The 14,058-nt window shown below is 30.2% G+C and overlaps 4 protein-coding genes across 4 annotated transcripts; all 4 read left to right on the forward strand.

Moving 5' to 3' along the window:
- The first annotated feature begins 439 nt into the window (after nucleotides 1–439).
- Brd8 (Bromodomain containing 8) lies at nucleotides 440–4,818 on the forward strand. The gene is made up of 4 exons (XM_074252254.1): nucleotides 440–457; nucleotides 532–726; nucleotides 1,231–4,046; nucleotides 4,389–4,818. The coding sequence occupies exons 2-4, from the start codon at nucleotides 708–710 to the stop codon at nucleotides 4,566–4,568; spliced, it is 3,015 nt and encodes a 1,004-aa protein (XP_074108355.1). The 5' UTR covers nucleotides 440–457; nucleotides 532–707; the 3' UTR covers nucleotides 4,569–4,818.
- A 59-nt stretch (nucleotides 4,819–4,877) lies between these two features.
- On the forward strand, nucleotides 4,878–8,989 carry LOC141533397 (uncharacterized). Its single transcript, XM_074252271.1, has 10 exons — nucleotides 4,878–5,010; nucleotides 5,076–5,421; nucleotides 5,521–5,884; nucleotides 6,030–6,286; nucleotides 6,547–6,643; nucleotides 6,706–7,030; nucleotides 7,549–7,601; nucleotides 7,723–8,012; nucleotides 8,096–8,459; nucleotides 8,603–8,989. The coding sequence occupies exons 2-10, from the start codon at nucleotides 5,138–5,140 to the stop codon at nucleotides 8,858–8,860; spliced, it is 2,292 nt and encodes a 763-aa protein (XP_074108372.1). The 5' UTR covers nucleotides 4,878–5,010; nucleotides 5,076–5,137; the 3' UTR covers nucleotides 8,861–8,989.
- Nucleotides 8,990–9,110: 121 nt separating this feature from the next.
- LOC141533382 (alpha-tocopherol transfer protein-like) lies at nucleotides 9,111–11,026 on the forward strand. The gene is made up of 4 exons (XM_074252255.1): nucleotides 9,111–9,454; nucleotides 9,526–9,836; nucleotides 9,912–10,275; nucleotides 10,782–11,026. Exons 2-4 carry the CDS (start codon nucleotides 9,553–9,555, stop codon nucleotides 11,013–11,015), a joined length of 882 nt encoding a protein of 293 aa, XP_074108356.1. The 5' UTR covers nucleotides 9,111–9,454; nucleotides 9,526–9,552; the 3' UTR covers nucleotides 11,016–11,026.
- Nucleotides 11,027–11,389: 363 nt separating this feature from the next.
- LOC141533384 (uncharacterized) lies at nucleotides 11,390–14,054 on the forward strand. Its single transcript, XM_074252257.1, has 3 exons — nucleotides 11,390–11,669; nucleotides 12,312–12,532; nucleotides 12,607–14,054. Exons 1-3 carry the CDS (start codon nucleotides 11,459–11,461, stop codon nucleotides 12,763–12,765), a joined length of 591 nt encoding a protein of 196 aa, XP_074108358.1. The 5' UTR covers nucleotides 11,390–11,458; the 3' UTR covers nucleotides 12,766–14,054.
- Nucleotides 14,055–14,058: the final 4 nt, after the last annotated feature.

Here is a 14,058-nt window from a genome sequence, read left to right on the forward strand (position 1 = left end):
AACAAAAAATTGTAAATTTGAATTTGTAATAAACACCGTCTAGTTATTCTTTTTTAATTAATGTCACAATTAATCATAATAATAATAATAACCATAAATGAACTCAAGAACTTAATGTATTTAATAAGCCATTAAAAATTAATAGCCGATGTAATTATGCAATAACATTACTCTACTGTTGTGTAATTAGTAATTACAATTATTTTTTACAACTTTTTTAACACTGTAGAATATACATACCGGATCCGCGTTAATTAAACTAATTATTCACAGCTAAATAATTCAAATAATTTTCTTGATTGCCTTATTTAAAATTTTAAATTTGCCGCGCTCGCGCCCTCTCGAGCCAGCTTCAGAAAACTCAAATCGATAATAGGGGGCAGCATTTGATGGTAGTGTTTTTTCGGAGCTGAAAATTAGAATAAATATTAAACTAAACTAACCTACAAAGTTGAAGGTAAGCATAAATATTTTTAATTTTTGTTATTTTAATTGTTGATAATATTTAACTAATTATTTATATTTTTTTAGAGTGAATAAAATACAAGAATAATTTTTATCTGTGTAATGTTATTCTTTGCAATGTTGGAAGATTAAACTGATGAATTTTGGTGAAATTACAAGGCGGTTTATTAAATAATTATCTATTGTTTATTTTATTTTGGTTGGTTTTTAAAATTGTGATTTTTGAACCACAAAATTAAAATATGACTTCAGTGCAAGAAAGTAAGTTTTTTTTTTTTTTTTTTTTTTTTTTTAATTGTATTATTGTTTATTTATAATATTGAAATCAGCTGATACCTGAACAATTTGAGGTTTTATTAAACAAATAATATTAATGACATTAAAGTTAGCAGTCATTAAAGAATTTTTTAATTTTATTTAACAAAAAAATTAGTTACAAAAAATTATTTAAAAAAAATTGCATTTTTAATTTTTAAAAATTTTTAAATGTCAATTTTTTTTTTTGCTGTAATTTATTTGTTAGAAAAAATTATTAAATTTATTTTCATATAATATTAATATTAAAAATTGATTAATATTAAGTTAGCCAACTTTTTTAATAGTTTTTTAAAAATTTCAATTTTTTTATGTTTTTGATATTTTATTTTATATTTTTCGAAATTTTCTTATAATTTATTTGTCAAGAAAAAATGATGAAATTTCTGCTGATTTTATATTTTAAAAACAGAATTTTAATTAAAAAAATTTAATATTTTTTTTCAATAGGACTAAAAACAAAACAACGAGAATCAAGAGACACATGGAGTACAAGAGAACAACTATGCCTAGCATCAAGTGTCTTAAAATCCGGGGACCAGAATTGGATAAGTGTCTCGAGATCACTAAAACCCTTCGCCGAGAAAGAAGCTCTGAGACCTCCAGATTGGTTTTCGCACAAAGCCTGCGCAAACCAGTACACCCGTCTCCTAGAAAACGTCGACACCCCTAAAAGAAAAAAACGTGAGAATGGAGAGACAATTGGAGAGTCAATTGTCAAGCGGCTGACCCAAGAAAGAACTGCAGAATTGGGTCAAATATTAGCCTTCCAGCGAGACGAGTACCAACAGCTAAAAGCAGAAGTTAATTTGCTGAAGTCTGGATCTATTAGCGATGACAAGCTCCAAAAGATGTGGCAGGCTATTGAGCAGGAGGAACGAGAGCAGGAACAAAAGGCCAAAGCTCACAGTGTGTGGTTGGCCAAGCGTCAGCAGAAACAGGATCTCATAAGTCAATCACCTACGACGCCATTGAAGAAAACTTTAGATTTAAATGAGATCCAAGAAGAATCTGTTAATGATGAAGAAGAAAAAAAGCGAGGGCCTTCTACTTTATTAACGAATCTTTTAAAAGCTCCCAGTCCGACGAAACAGATTCAGAATACGACTTCAACCGCTCAGGTTACGTCTCCAACGATCGCTAGTCTCCTGAATTCTAGCGCGAGCGTTCATATGGTGTCATCAGCATCCCAGAATGTCACAGCGCCGATTCATCATATTGTTACGTCAGTAATTCCTTCGGGGACGCCTGAAAGACCTTCTGCAGGGGCTCCGACGCTCTCCATGCTTCTGGCGCTGCCTGCTAATTTGCCGAAAGGCTCGCTGCCTACGTTACCGGCCACCAAAAGCGACACAGAGACTAGTGCTAGGTCTGCTACTCCTAAATCTGCGAATCAAGCTCCAACGATTCAGCTGTCGAACACAGAAGAGATAGCTAGTAGCGACAATGTGGGAGAGATTATCGAGCAGATTGATGACGTTATAGGTAAAGACAAACTCCCAGATGTTATTGATAAGGATGAAATCAATGAGATAATGGAGGATATTGAGGAACTGATTAAGGAAGAAATTACTAAGAGCCCTCAGACAGAGCCGACGCCGGTGGTCATTGAAACATTTCCTGGAGTAGAAAAAAATGAAGAACGCGCAGAGGCTAAGGTTGATAAACCTATTTCGTTGACTGACTCTCCGGAGAGCGAGATGGCGATCGAAGAAATAGATCACAGCACTTCGAATATTGCGGAGATTATTGGAACTGCTATTGACACTCCCAAGGTGGTGGGGGAGAAGGAGGAGAAAGAGGAGGAGGAGCCTGGGGAAAGTAAACCTGAGGAGGAACCGCAAAGTGAGGTTAAAGAAGAAGAAGAAGAAGAAGAAGAAGAAGAAGAAGATAAGCTTGTGGAGGAAGAAAGCAAGGACGAGGAAAAAATGGAGGTGGAAATCGAGGCCGAAAAAATTGAGGAGAAGGAAGAGAAGGTTGTTGAAGTTAAAGAATTGGAGGTTAAAGAAGAAATAGAGGAGGTTAAAGAAGAAGAAAAGGATGATAAAGTTGAGGAAAAGAAGGAGGATGAAGATAAAAAAAAGGAGAAAGGAGAGAGTGAGGAAATTTGTGAGAAGGAAGATAAGGATGAGGGTAAAGAAGAAATCAAGGAAGCTGAAGAAGGGCCTATAGAGTTGAAAGAAGAGGAAGAAGATAAAATTGAGGAGAAAGTTGTGGAGGATGATAAGGAGAAGAAGGAGGTTGAGGAAGAAAAGGAAGATTCTAAAGAAGAAATTGTAGTTGAAGAAGTTAAGAGTGAGGAGAAAATTGAAGAAGAAAAGTCTGAGGTTGAAGAAGTTAAAGAGGAAAATATTAGTGAGGCTGAAAAGGAAGAAGAAAAGGTTGAGGATAAAGAGGTGGATAAAGAAGTGGAGGATAAAGAGGTGGAAGAAATTAAAGAGGAAGAAAAAGAGGTGGATGTTAAAATTGAGAAAGAGGAAAAAGAGAAGGAAGAAAAAGAAGGAAAAGAGAAAGATGAGAAAGATGAGAAAGATGAGAAAGAAGAAGAAAAAATAGAAGGGTCGGAAATTGAGGAGAAGGTTGAAGATGAGGTTAAGGTTGAGAATGAGGAGGTGAAGGAAGAAGAGGCTGAGGAGAGTGTCGAAGAGGTGAAAGAGGTAAAGGAGGAAAAGGAGCTGATGCAGGAACAAAAAGAAGAGAAGGAAGAGGTGGTTGAAGATAAAGAAGAAGAAAAAGAAAAAGTTGAAAAAATTGAGGAGAAGAAAGTTGATGAGACTAAAGAGACGGAAGAGGTTGAGGTTAAGAAAGAAGAGTCTGTTACTTTGCCGGAGAATCCAGAAGTTGAAGAAGAGTCCTCGCTTATAAAACTCAGCGGCGGTCGCGCTATGAAGACTTACTCAAAGAAACAAAATGTTGCGATTGACAGAGATTCTGAGGGTGATAATATTGGCGAAGAAGCTGATTATAGGAATTGGAAGAAAGCTGTCTTATTGGTGTATCAGCGGTTCACGCAGCACAAGTATGCTTCCTTGTTTTCGAAGCCGATTACTGAAGAGCAGGCTCCTGGTTATCATTCTGTGATATTTCGGCCCATGGATCTGCTGACTATTAAGAAGAATATTGAGAATGGAACGATACGGTCGACGATGCACTTTCAGCGAGATGTCATGCTGATGTTCCAGAATGCGTTGATGTACAATAAACAGACAAACCATATTCACAAGATGGCTATGGAAATGCAAGAAGACTGTCTCCAAGAATTTCAGGTATGAAGCTATTTTTCATTAAAATTTTTGGATTTTTTTTTGGAATAATTTTTTCAATAAAAAAAAAATTCTAAAAATTTTTAGATGTCGGCCAACTTAATTTTCATTCTTCATTTCTTCTTCTTCTTCTTCTTCTTTTTTTTTTTTTTTTTTCCCCAATTTTTTTAATTTTTATATCAATTACAATAAAAAAAAATTTCTTCTAATAATTTTTAAAAATTTTTTAATTAAATTTTTTTCAGTGCTATAAAATTAAAAAAAAAAAATTTCTTGTATCAATTAACTTCAGTCTCTTCTTTTTTTATTTTTTTGAGTACTAATTATATTTTAAATTTTTTACAGATGCTAGTAGGAGTTACGAAAGACGTATCTTTTAGAAGAGAAACAAGAACAGCTGGAAGTAGTAACAGTGAATTCAACGAAATAAATATTTTAAAGAGAAAACGAAGCCATATTACTCCGAGTCCACTTGATTCTGAAAGCCCACGGCTGAAGAAACGCCGAAAATCTGAAAATGATTAATTAATAATCAGCAATAAAAATTAAGCATACATTTATCTATAATTTTTTACCTTTTAATTATTTTTTTTACTATAAATATTAAAATTATAAGTTAGAAGCTTATTTTCAATGGACTTATTGACTTTAGAAGTCATAAGTTATGAAAAAACTTACAATTATACCATTTAAGTTTGCGTACTTTTTAAAATAAATTAAGTACAACTGTAAAATATTTGTGATCAATAAATTCTACAAACTAGCGGATTAAAAATTGTATAAAACTATTTATATCTAAAAAATTTTATAATGAGATGTTGAATATTCCAATTGTCACTCAGGGATAATTACACGGTAAATTAATTACATATTTTTTGTACTTAGAAGTTGACACTCATCAGTCGTCGTTCAATTACCACTGCATTACATTATACAATATTTTGCCAGTAATGTTGAAAAATTTAAGGTATGCAACGATTAATTACATCTTCAATGAAACTCGATGAGCTATTAAAGTGAATTTTTTTTCAGCCGCTGACACAAACAAGCTTTAATTTTCCGAAGGTCTTACTATCTTAAAAAATTAAAAGAAAATGGATTCGATACAGCGAGTTTCACTCGAGGAAGAACTAAAAAAAAATCCAGAACTTAAAGAAGCAGATCTTCAAACTTTGCGAGAATGGTGCGAAAAACAGCCTCATCTGCCGAAAATGTTGGACAGCGAGCTTATTCTGTTCTTGCACAGTAATTATTACCGGATTGAACCGACTAAAACAACCATTGACATTTTTTACACGGTGAGGACTCATGTTCCTGAATATTTTTCCAACAGAGATCCGGTAGCAAACAAGGAACTCCATCATATGTTTGAAACTTCGTAAGTATTATAATTCACAAGTCCCGTAATGACTGCAAGGTTGCTAGTTTTATATTATAATTAATTGAAGTTAACTTTCAATGCTTATATTTAATTTAGAGCTTACATGCCGTTGCCCGGAGAAACACCAGAGGGCTTCAAAATAATCTACGGGCGCTTGATAAACTATGAGCCATCGGCTTACGTATGGAACGACGCTATGAAGTACTGGAACATGGCGATGGATCTTTGGATGTACACCGAAGGTACCATGAAGGGCCATATAATTGTCGTGGACTTGGCGGGCCTCGCTTTGGGCCACACAACTCGGCTCAGTCCCATGGGGTTCAAGAAATTTTTCTATTATCTTCAAGAAGGTCTTCCTGTTCGTCTAAAAGGGTTCCATTTTTTGAACTCTATCCCCGTCATGGACATCATTATGGGAATGATGAAGCCATTTTTTAAGAAAGAGCTCATGGATATTGTAAGTAAATTATTTTATTAATAATTATAATTAATAATAAGGTTGTAATTAATTTGCATTAAAAAAAAAAAAATTCCTTGAATTTGCAAAGTTATTATTAAATTATTAATAATAATTATACAAACATTTTTTTAAATCTTTTTAGCTTCATATTCACACCAATAATGAAACGGCAAAAAAATATCTTCCTTTTGATATTTTACCAAACGAATCCGGTGGAAGTGCTGGACCCTTCATGGAACTCCATAAAAAACATTTGAAAAGATTAGAAGATCATCGTGATTTCTTCCTTGAAGAAGAAAAGTGCCGTCGTATTGACGAATCATTGCGTCCAGGAAAAGCTAAAAGTGCTACTGATCTTTTTGGTGTTGAAGGAAGCTTTAAAAAACTTGATATTGATTAAAATTTCATGATAATTATTAATTATCAATTATCATTAGTTTTAAAATAATTAAAATTATTAATTACAAACTAATATTTAAATAAAATATTACATATCTTTATTTGTTGTTTTCTAGCATTCGATTTTTTTCCAACATGGCGTTTTTCATTGTTTCAGTTTTTTTGACAGTCTCAGCTTTCATTAAAATTAATAGGGGTTAGATAACTAAAAAAATTAAATTAAAGAAAAAAAAAATGGAAAAAGAAAATTATTGTGACAGCTTGTCCCAGAGTTCTGAAGAAGAAATAAATTATTGCAGTTTTAATTTACTCAGGTCACACTTGGGCTCTGCAAAATCAAAAGTTCCAACTGAAAGAGTAAGTTGGGCCAATTTAAAATCTAAAAATTTTGGTGAATAATTATTGTTTTATTTTTAAAGAAGACGATTTTGGTAGCAGACGATACTGACCAGCAATTTTGGGCGGAAGACGAACTAAGCAGCCAAGAATCTCGCGTGCAATTATCTAAGCGCAAGAGACGTCGCAGCCTAGCGCACAGAAATCGCACATACAGGAGCAGATCAAGGCCGAACAATTTATCCAGCTCGAGTGGAAGATCAGTGTCACGGAATTCTGCAAGGAAAAGAAAAAAATTAACGAAGAAATTGTTGGATGTGAAGAGTTTTTCTGGAGCGTCTCAGCCGTCCAGCAGCTCCAGGAGTGACAGAAGAAAAATGTCTTCTAAAATTAGAATCTTTAAAATGCGTAAAAAATAAGTAATTTTTTTTTTTTTTTTTTTTTCCCCTAATTTTATATAACTTAAAAAAATATTTAATTTCAGTGTCACTTTAGCAGATAATGCTGCGTAATGATGGATAAAATTATCCAGGCCATGATCGACTAATTACAACTCTTTACATAACGTTGATACTTATAAATATATTGTCTAGCTTTAACAATTTTTTATGACAGATAATTCCACTCAAAATTGTACTTTGATCGTTGGATAATATTTTAATAAAATAGTAATTTTTTTTTTTTTTTTGTTCATTATAAAAACTTAAATATAGTTTTGATATTTGGGCTAGCCTAAATTAATCATTATTTAATCAATGGGTGGTAAATAACCCACCAGTGGAATTTAAATAATATCATTTCGTACATTCGAATCATACAGATTAATTGTACATATGACCTTGCTAAGTCATACAACACCGTCACGCTAGAATCAAAGCTGTGCGTGCAAGTAACTTTTAATGTCAATAGAATTTTATTTCATTCAGTGTCTGAATTGCCAGCAGTTAAAATACAACCAGCTACTCACCTTAATCTCCAAGTAAATATATTGCTTTGTTAATAGTTGTATAAAATATATTTTTCAAGTGAAAATTTATTTTAATAAAAATTGTATTAATTAAAAAATTTTTTTTTAAATATTAATTTGTTCTAGGTTCTAGATAATCATGGCTCTGATTAAAATGGTACCTGTTGAAGAAGAAATGAAGCGAAATCCCGAATTGAAGGAAGCTGATCTCAAAATGTTGAAGGACTGGTACGAGAAGCAGCCTCACTTGCCAAAAATCTCCGACAATGAATTAATTTTGTTCTTGCACAGTAATTATTACCGTTTGGAACCAACTAAAACAACGATTGATACTTTTTACACAGTGCGGACTCACGTTCCGGAATTTTTCTTCAACAGAGATCCGTTGGGGAATAAAGACCTGAGAAATATGTTCCAAACAGCGTAAGTATTTTTTATAAAATATAATATATTCTTTTTCTTAATTTATTAAAAATAAACTCAATAAAATTAATAATATTAAATAGAGCTTACTTTCCACTGGAGGGAGAAACTCCAGAAGGTTACAAAATAATTTACGGACGACTGTTGAACTACGAGCCTTCTGCGTACGTTTACAATGACGCTATAAAGTACTGGAACATGTCAATGGACCTTTGGATGTACTCAGAAGGAACTATGAAGGGTCATATAATTCTTGTGGACTTGGCAGGTCTTGCTTTTGGTCATACTACTCGTCTCAGTCCAATGGGCTTGAAGAAATTTCTGTTCTACCTCCAAGAAGGGCTGCCTGTTCGTCTCAAGGGCTTGCATTTCACCAACTCCATTCCGGTGATGGAAATTATCTTGGGAATGATGAAGCCGTTCATGAAAAAAGAACTTATGGATATTGTAAATTTTTTAATTAATTAATTAACAATTTTTTAAAATTATTATTATTATTTTTAATTAATTAGTAACTAATTTTTTTAATTGATTAAATATAAATTTATTAATGTATAATTTTTAATTATACTTACATTTTTAATTTTTAGCTTCACATTCACACCACCAACGAAACTGTAAAGAAATTCCTGCCGCTTGATATCCTTCCGAATGAGTCAGGTGGCAAAGCTGGACCTCTTCGAGAGCTCCATGAGAAGAATATAAAAAGATTGGAAGTTCATCGTGATTTCTTCTTGGAAGAAGAATCTCGTGGCCGCGTCAACGAGTCTCTGAGACCTGGAAAGGGAAAAAATGCTACTGATCTTTTTGGAGTCGAAGGAAGTTTCAAAAAACTCGACATTGATTAATTTTTATCAATAATAAATAATAAATTATTCTATTAAATATGTACTTTGAAATATACTATTTTAAAAAATTATAAAAAAAAATTATTGGTTTATTTTTTATGTAATTTTTAATTATTAATCTGATAAATGAAAAAGATTTAAAAGATCATGAAATTTAATTTAGTCAAAAATAAAACATTGTTTTAATTACAAATAATATTTGCAATTAAAATAATACGTCAGGTAAACGGAAAAAAAAAAAAAAACGGCACATGTGTGAAGTCAATTACAAAAATTAATTTTGTTGATTCAGTGTTATTTCGTCAGTTTGTAATTAAATTATGTTTCAATTTATAAGTTATTTTTATCGCGTAAGTTAGAAGTAAAATTCATAAAAAAAAAAAAAAATCGATGACTTGCAACAGATTAATTTTTTAAAATTAAAAAAAAAAAAAAAAAAATTTTTTTTTAAAGTTACAAGACAACAAAGTAATTTTTGTTAATCAGAATCAGATAAGTGTTCAGTCATCGATCATTAATTAGAAAGGTACATTGAATTCTCTCAGTTAAATTAAATATCTCCGAGCCGAGTTATCTCCAATCACAACAAAGTAAGTAAGTAAATAATATCGGAAAATTTTTGATAACAAGTACAGTTGCACTTAATGCATTATGTTTTTTTCCAGAGAAAATAAGTCAGTCTGACAGTAAACATGACTGCGATACAGAGAGTGACTCTCGAAGAAGAACTGGACCGCAATCCGGAGTTGAAGAAATCGGACATTAAATTACTGAAAGAATGGTGCAAGAAGCAGCCGCATTTGCCTAAAATATTGGACAGTGATCTTGTCTTGTTCCTTTCTAGTAATTACTACGACTTGGAGCGAGCCAAGGCAACTATTGAGTCCTTCTACACCATCAGGACAAATGCCAAGGAATATTTTTCATCGAGAGATCCTCTGAAGAATCAAGAACTTCGTCAGAGCTTCCAAACAGTGTCAGTATTTTTTCTCATCTGAAATAATCAATAATTATCAATTAAAAATTAATAAATTTTTATTTAATAAAACAGAACTTTCATGCCTCTTGATGGTGAGACCCCGGAAGGCTATAAAATATTCTTCGGTCGGTTGATAAACTACGATCCTTCAAAATTCATGTGGACTTCCTCGATGAAGTATCTCCACATGTCGCTGGACTTATCGATGTTTACACAGGGCGCTGCAAAAGGTCACGTATTTATCTTTGACATGTCTAACGCTACTCTGGGTCACAGCACTCGCATGAGCGTTCTGGGCTGCAGAAAACTGATAAACTATCTCCAAGAGGGACTTCCCATTCGGTTGAAGGGGATTCATTTTATTAAATCTCTCACCATTGTCCAGATTGTGCTGGGAATAATCAAGCCATTCATGAAGAAAGAGATCACGCAAACTGTATGTATAAAAAAAAATTTTTTTTTAATATTTAATATTTAAGAAAATTATATTTAAGGTAAAAGACCCAATTATTGACCCTTGCAATTTTATTTTAATTAAAAAAAAAATCAAATTTAAAAAATTAATAAATGTAATTTTTTAATTATAAATTTTAAGATAATTGCTTTTTTTGAAAACATTTTATTTTTTTATATAGAATAAAATTGCAAGAATCAGACAACTAGGCCAATTTATGAAAAAAAAAAATTTTTTTAGATCAAGAACAATTTCTTAAACTAAAACCTAATTTAATGTATGGAGGACAAATCGTCGTAACTAAAAAGAGTTACTAAAAAGACCCGTCAATAGCTGGGTCTTTTACCTTAAATAAATATTTTTTTTTAATTCCTAAATGTAAATTTTTTTTATAAATTTTGATTGTCATAAATTGACTTGTAAAAAAAATTTAATTTTTAATTTTAATATTATTTTGAAGTTATAGACAATGTAAAATTGTTTTGTAGGTTCACGTTCACACCAACGATGAGACACTAGAAAAATTTGTGCCTGTGGACCTTTTGCCCAATGAATCTGGAGGAAAAGCTGGACCCTTGATGGAGATCCACCAAAAACATATAAAGTTTCTGGAAGATCACCGTGATTTCTTCTTGGAAGAAGAAATCAACTGTCGGGTTGATGAGTTTTTGCGTCCTCGTAGAAGCAGCGGTGCTATGAGTTTCTTCAGAAGAGGCTCATGAAGAAATAATAACAATTTTATTGAATTTATTGAACATGGGCTGTTGGATTTAGTAATAAATTAATTATTATGCAGATGCGTCAGATTATTACGTAATTATCTGGCAATGATCATGGCCAAGTTGTTTGTGATTCTTGATTTTAAGGTACCGTCACATTGGATGAAAAAATCCTAGAAAATTAAAATAGCTTGATTAGAACCATGCTCGTTAAATGTAATTGTAAATTAATGTAATAAATAATTGTTATAAAAAATAAAGTTACCTTTTAAATTGTTTTAATTTTGAATAGTTTAATAATTATTTAAAAAGCAATGGAAGTCATGTACCAATTGAGAAAGCTGCTTAAGCAATATGAACATTCTTACTTTCACTATTGAATATTTTATGTCAGTAAGATTAAAGACTTTGGAGCGTGACATTGTATTCCGAGTTTTATTTACAAAATGTCTTTTTTTATTGTTGTAACTTTGTTGCTTTCGATAAATTATTGTCTGGGTGATGTTTCTCATATTGTTTTAGAGTCAGAGTATCAAGATAAAACTACCATTCCGCCGCCTCCGGTTCCGTACAGTTTTAATTACAAAGCTGGAAGATACCCAGGACATGTTGATCGTTTTAGAGCTGAATCTGGTGATGGCGCTGGTGTAGTACACGGTAATAACTATTAAAATTAAAATTAAAATATTATTACTTAATGAATTATGTTAAAGTTAACAGTCAAAATTCTACATGTGAAAATTAATTTAGCTGACATTTGATAATTTTTTTAATCAATAAATTATGGCATAAAAAAAAAAAAAAAGAAAAAAAAATTGACATTTATAAAATTAAAAAAGTAAAAAATGCAATTTTTTAAAAATAATTTTTCGAAGCAAATTTATGTATTAAAAAAAAAAAATAAAAAATTATAATAGTCATTAAAATCAGTTGACATTAAAACATTTTTTAATTAATTAAATTAGAACTAAAAAAAAAATTGCACTTATAGTTTTTACAAATTTTTCTTTTTATTCCATTTCTAATAAGAAAAATGCAATTTTTTAAAAAAGAAGTGCAATTTTTTGTAAATATTTTTTTTATTGCTAATTTAATTAATGAAAAAAAAAAAAAATAATAAAAATAAAAATTTTTTGCTGTTAACTAATTTTAGTTTCACAAAATTGTCAGGTGTCAGCTGACTTTATTTTCATAATTTTTATGACTATAAAAAAAATGTCAAATGTCAGCTGATTTCACTATCATAATTAAATTAAAAATCATGAATTTTTTTATTAACTAAAATTAAATAAAATTTAGGTACTTACTCTTACATCGATCCTAAATTCAAAATAAGAACTGTTGATTATACTGCCGACAAAAATGGCTTCCACCCGATTCTTAAAAATTTCGAAGACGTCCAGGCGCAGCCGCAAGACTCAGAAGCTGTGAGGTTAGAAAAAGAAAAGCACCATCGTTTGTATGAAAAAATTGCCAACAGCAATGCAAATCCTGCTGCTTTAAATGACAATCTTCCTCGAGTAAGTTATAATTAATATTAATTAATTAATTAATATAATTTTTTATTTTAATTAAATTATTAAATTTATTTCAGGAGACTGTCAGCGTTGCTAGGGCTAAAAACCGACATTTTGAACTCTTCAACAAAATAGCTGCCGAGCATGAAGCTATCGCTCATCAACGTGAAGCAGAGCAACTGGCTTTCGAAGCAACTTCTGTTCCTAATAACGTCGAAGCGATTAATTATTACTGATTTATTTTATAACTCTAATTAGATTTAATTATTTAAATTTAGCTTGATATATGTCATAAATTTTATGACACTTAATTTGAAAGTAGCTTCAATGATTATGATCAATGATCATTAATTCAAAAGCAGAATAATAATTTTTAACAATTGATGAAAATTATTTAAATTTCTATTTTAATAAACTTGCTGACAATTTATGTTAATTTAACGATATAATTACAGGAAGTATATGATTATCAAGTATGAAATATTATCTATGATCTTTTTAATAAAATTTTATTTTACAATCTTCAAGATGATTATTAATTTTTATTTATTTTTTAAACAAAGCGCTAGTATATAAAAGTTGGTTTTTATCAGTCAGTCACTTAGAATTTATCTTTGAAGATTTTTTATTTTAAAGATGCGTTTTTTAAATGTTAATTTTTTTCTTTTTTTGGTCAGCATTCTGGTAAGTTTTTTTTTTTTTTTTTTTTTTTTTACTAAAAAATTTTTTATTCAAAAATTGAATAAATTTTTAAAATGAAAAATAAAAATAAATTTTCAATTTTTAATTTATCTGTATAAAAATTAATTATTAACATTTAATAAAAAAATTGTAATTTAGATAATTGCAAGCTCAGCGCACCTGGAAGCTGATCAACCTCCTCAAGAAGGCAAATGAGAACTAAAAAAAAATTCAATTAACAGAAATTGAATAAAAATGATCATATAAATTACCTTGTGTTTTTATTTATTATTTAACAATCTTTCAATTAGGCAGTCGCCTTTACATCAAAAATGATTTATAGACTTATATATATTTAGAAAAAGATATTAAAGCTCAACTTTTATGATACGTATTACTCAGTAAATATAAATAAAATTATTTAAAAAGATCAAATCTTCATTTGCATAAAAATAAACAATTAATTTTTGACATTTGTATACAAGTCACGATATCGGTATGCTAAAGTACGTACTATTTAAAAAAAATTAGCTAATTATTTACTTACAATAAATTAAACATTTTTTTTCAATGATTATTAAATTTTTAAGTTAAATTGTTGTAAAAAAAATTTAATTATATGAATTTTCCGATTACGTTTTTCTACACACTCACCTTAAAAAAAAAAAAAAAAAGATGAAAAATCCAAATTATACTCTAGCATACCCAAACACTTAATCCTAAAATTGCTCAAGTCTTTACACATATAATAATAATTATCATTAATTCGTTTTATACGGACAATTATACGCGTCCTATTGTATAATAAACTCTAATAGTAAATATAAAATCTTCACTTTTCCTAGCAC

Source organism: Cotesia typhae, unplaced genomic scaffold (genome assembly GCF_013202065.1).
Source record: "Cotesia typhae breed Kobodo isofemale line unplaced genomic scaffold, CoteBio_Ctyphae contig_83, whole genome shotgun sequence".
In the NCBI taxonomy this organism is placed as follows: domain Eukaryota; kingdom Metazoa; phylum Arthropoda; class Insecta; order Hymenoptera; family Braconidae; genus Cotesia; species Cotesia typhae.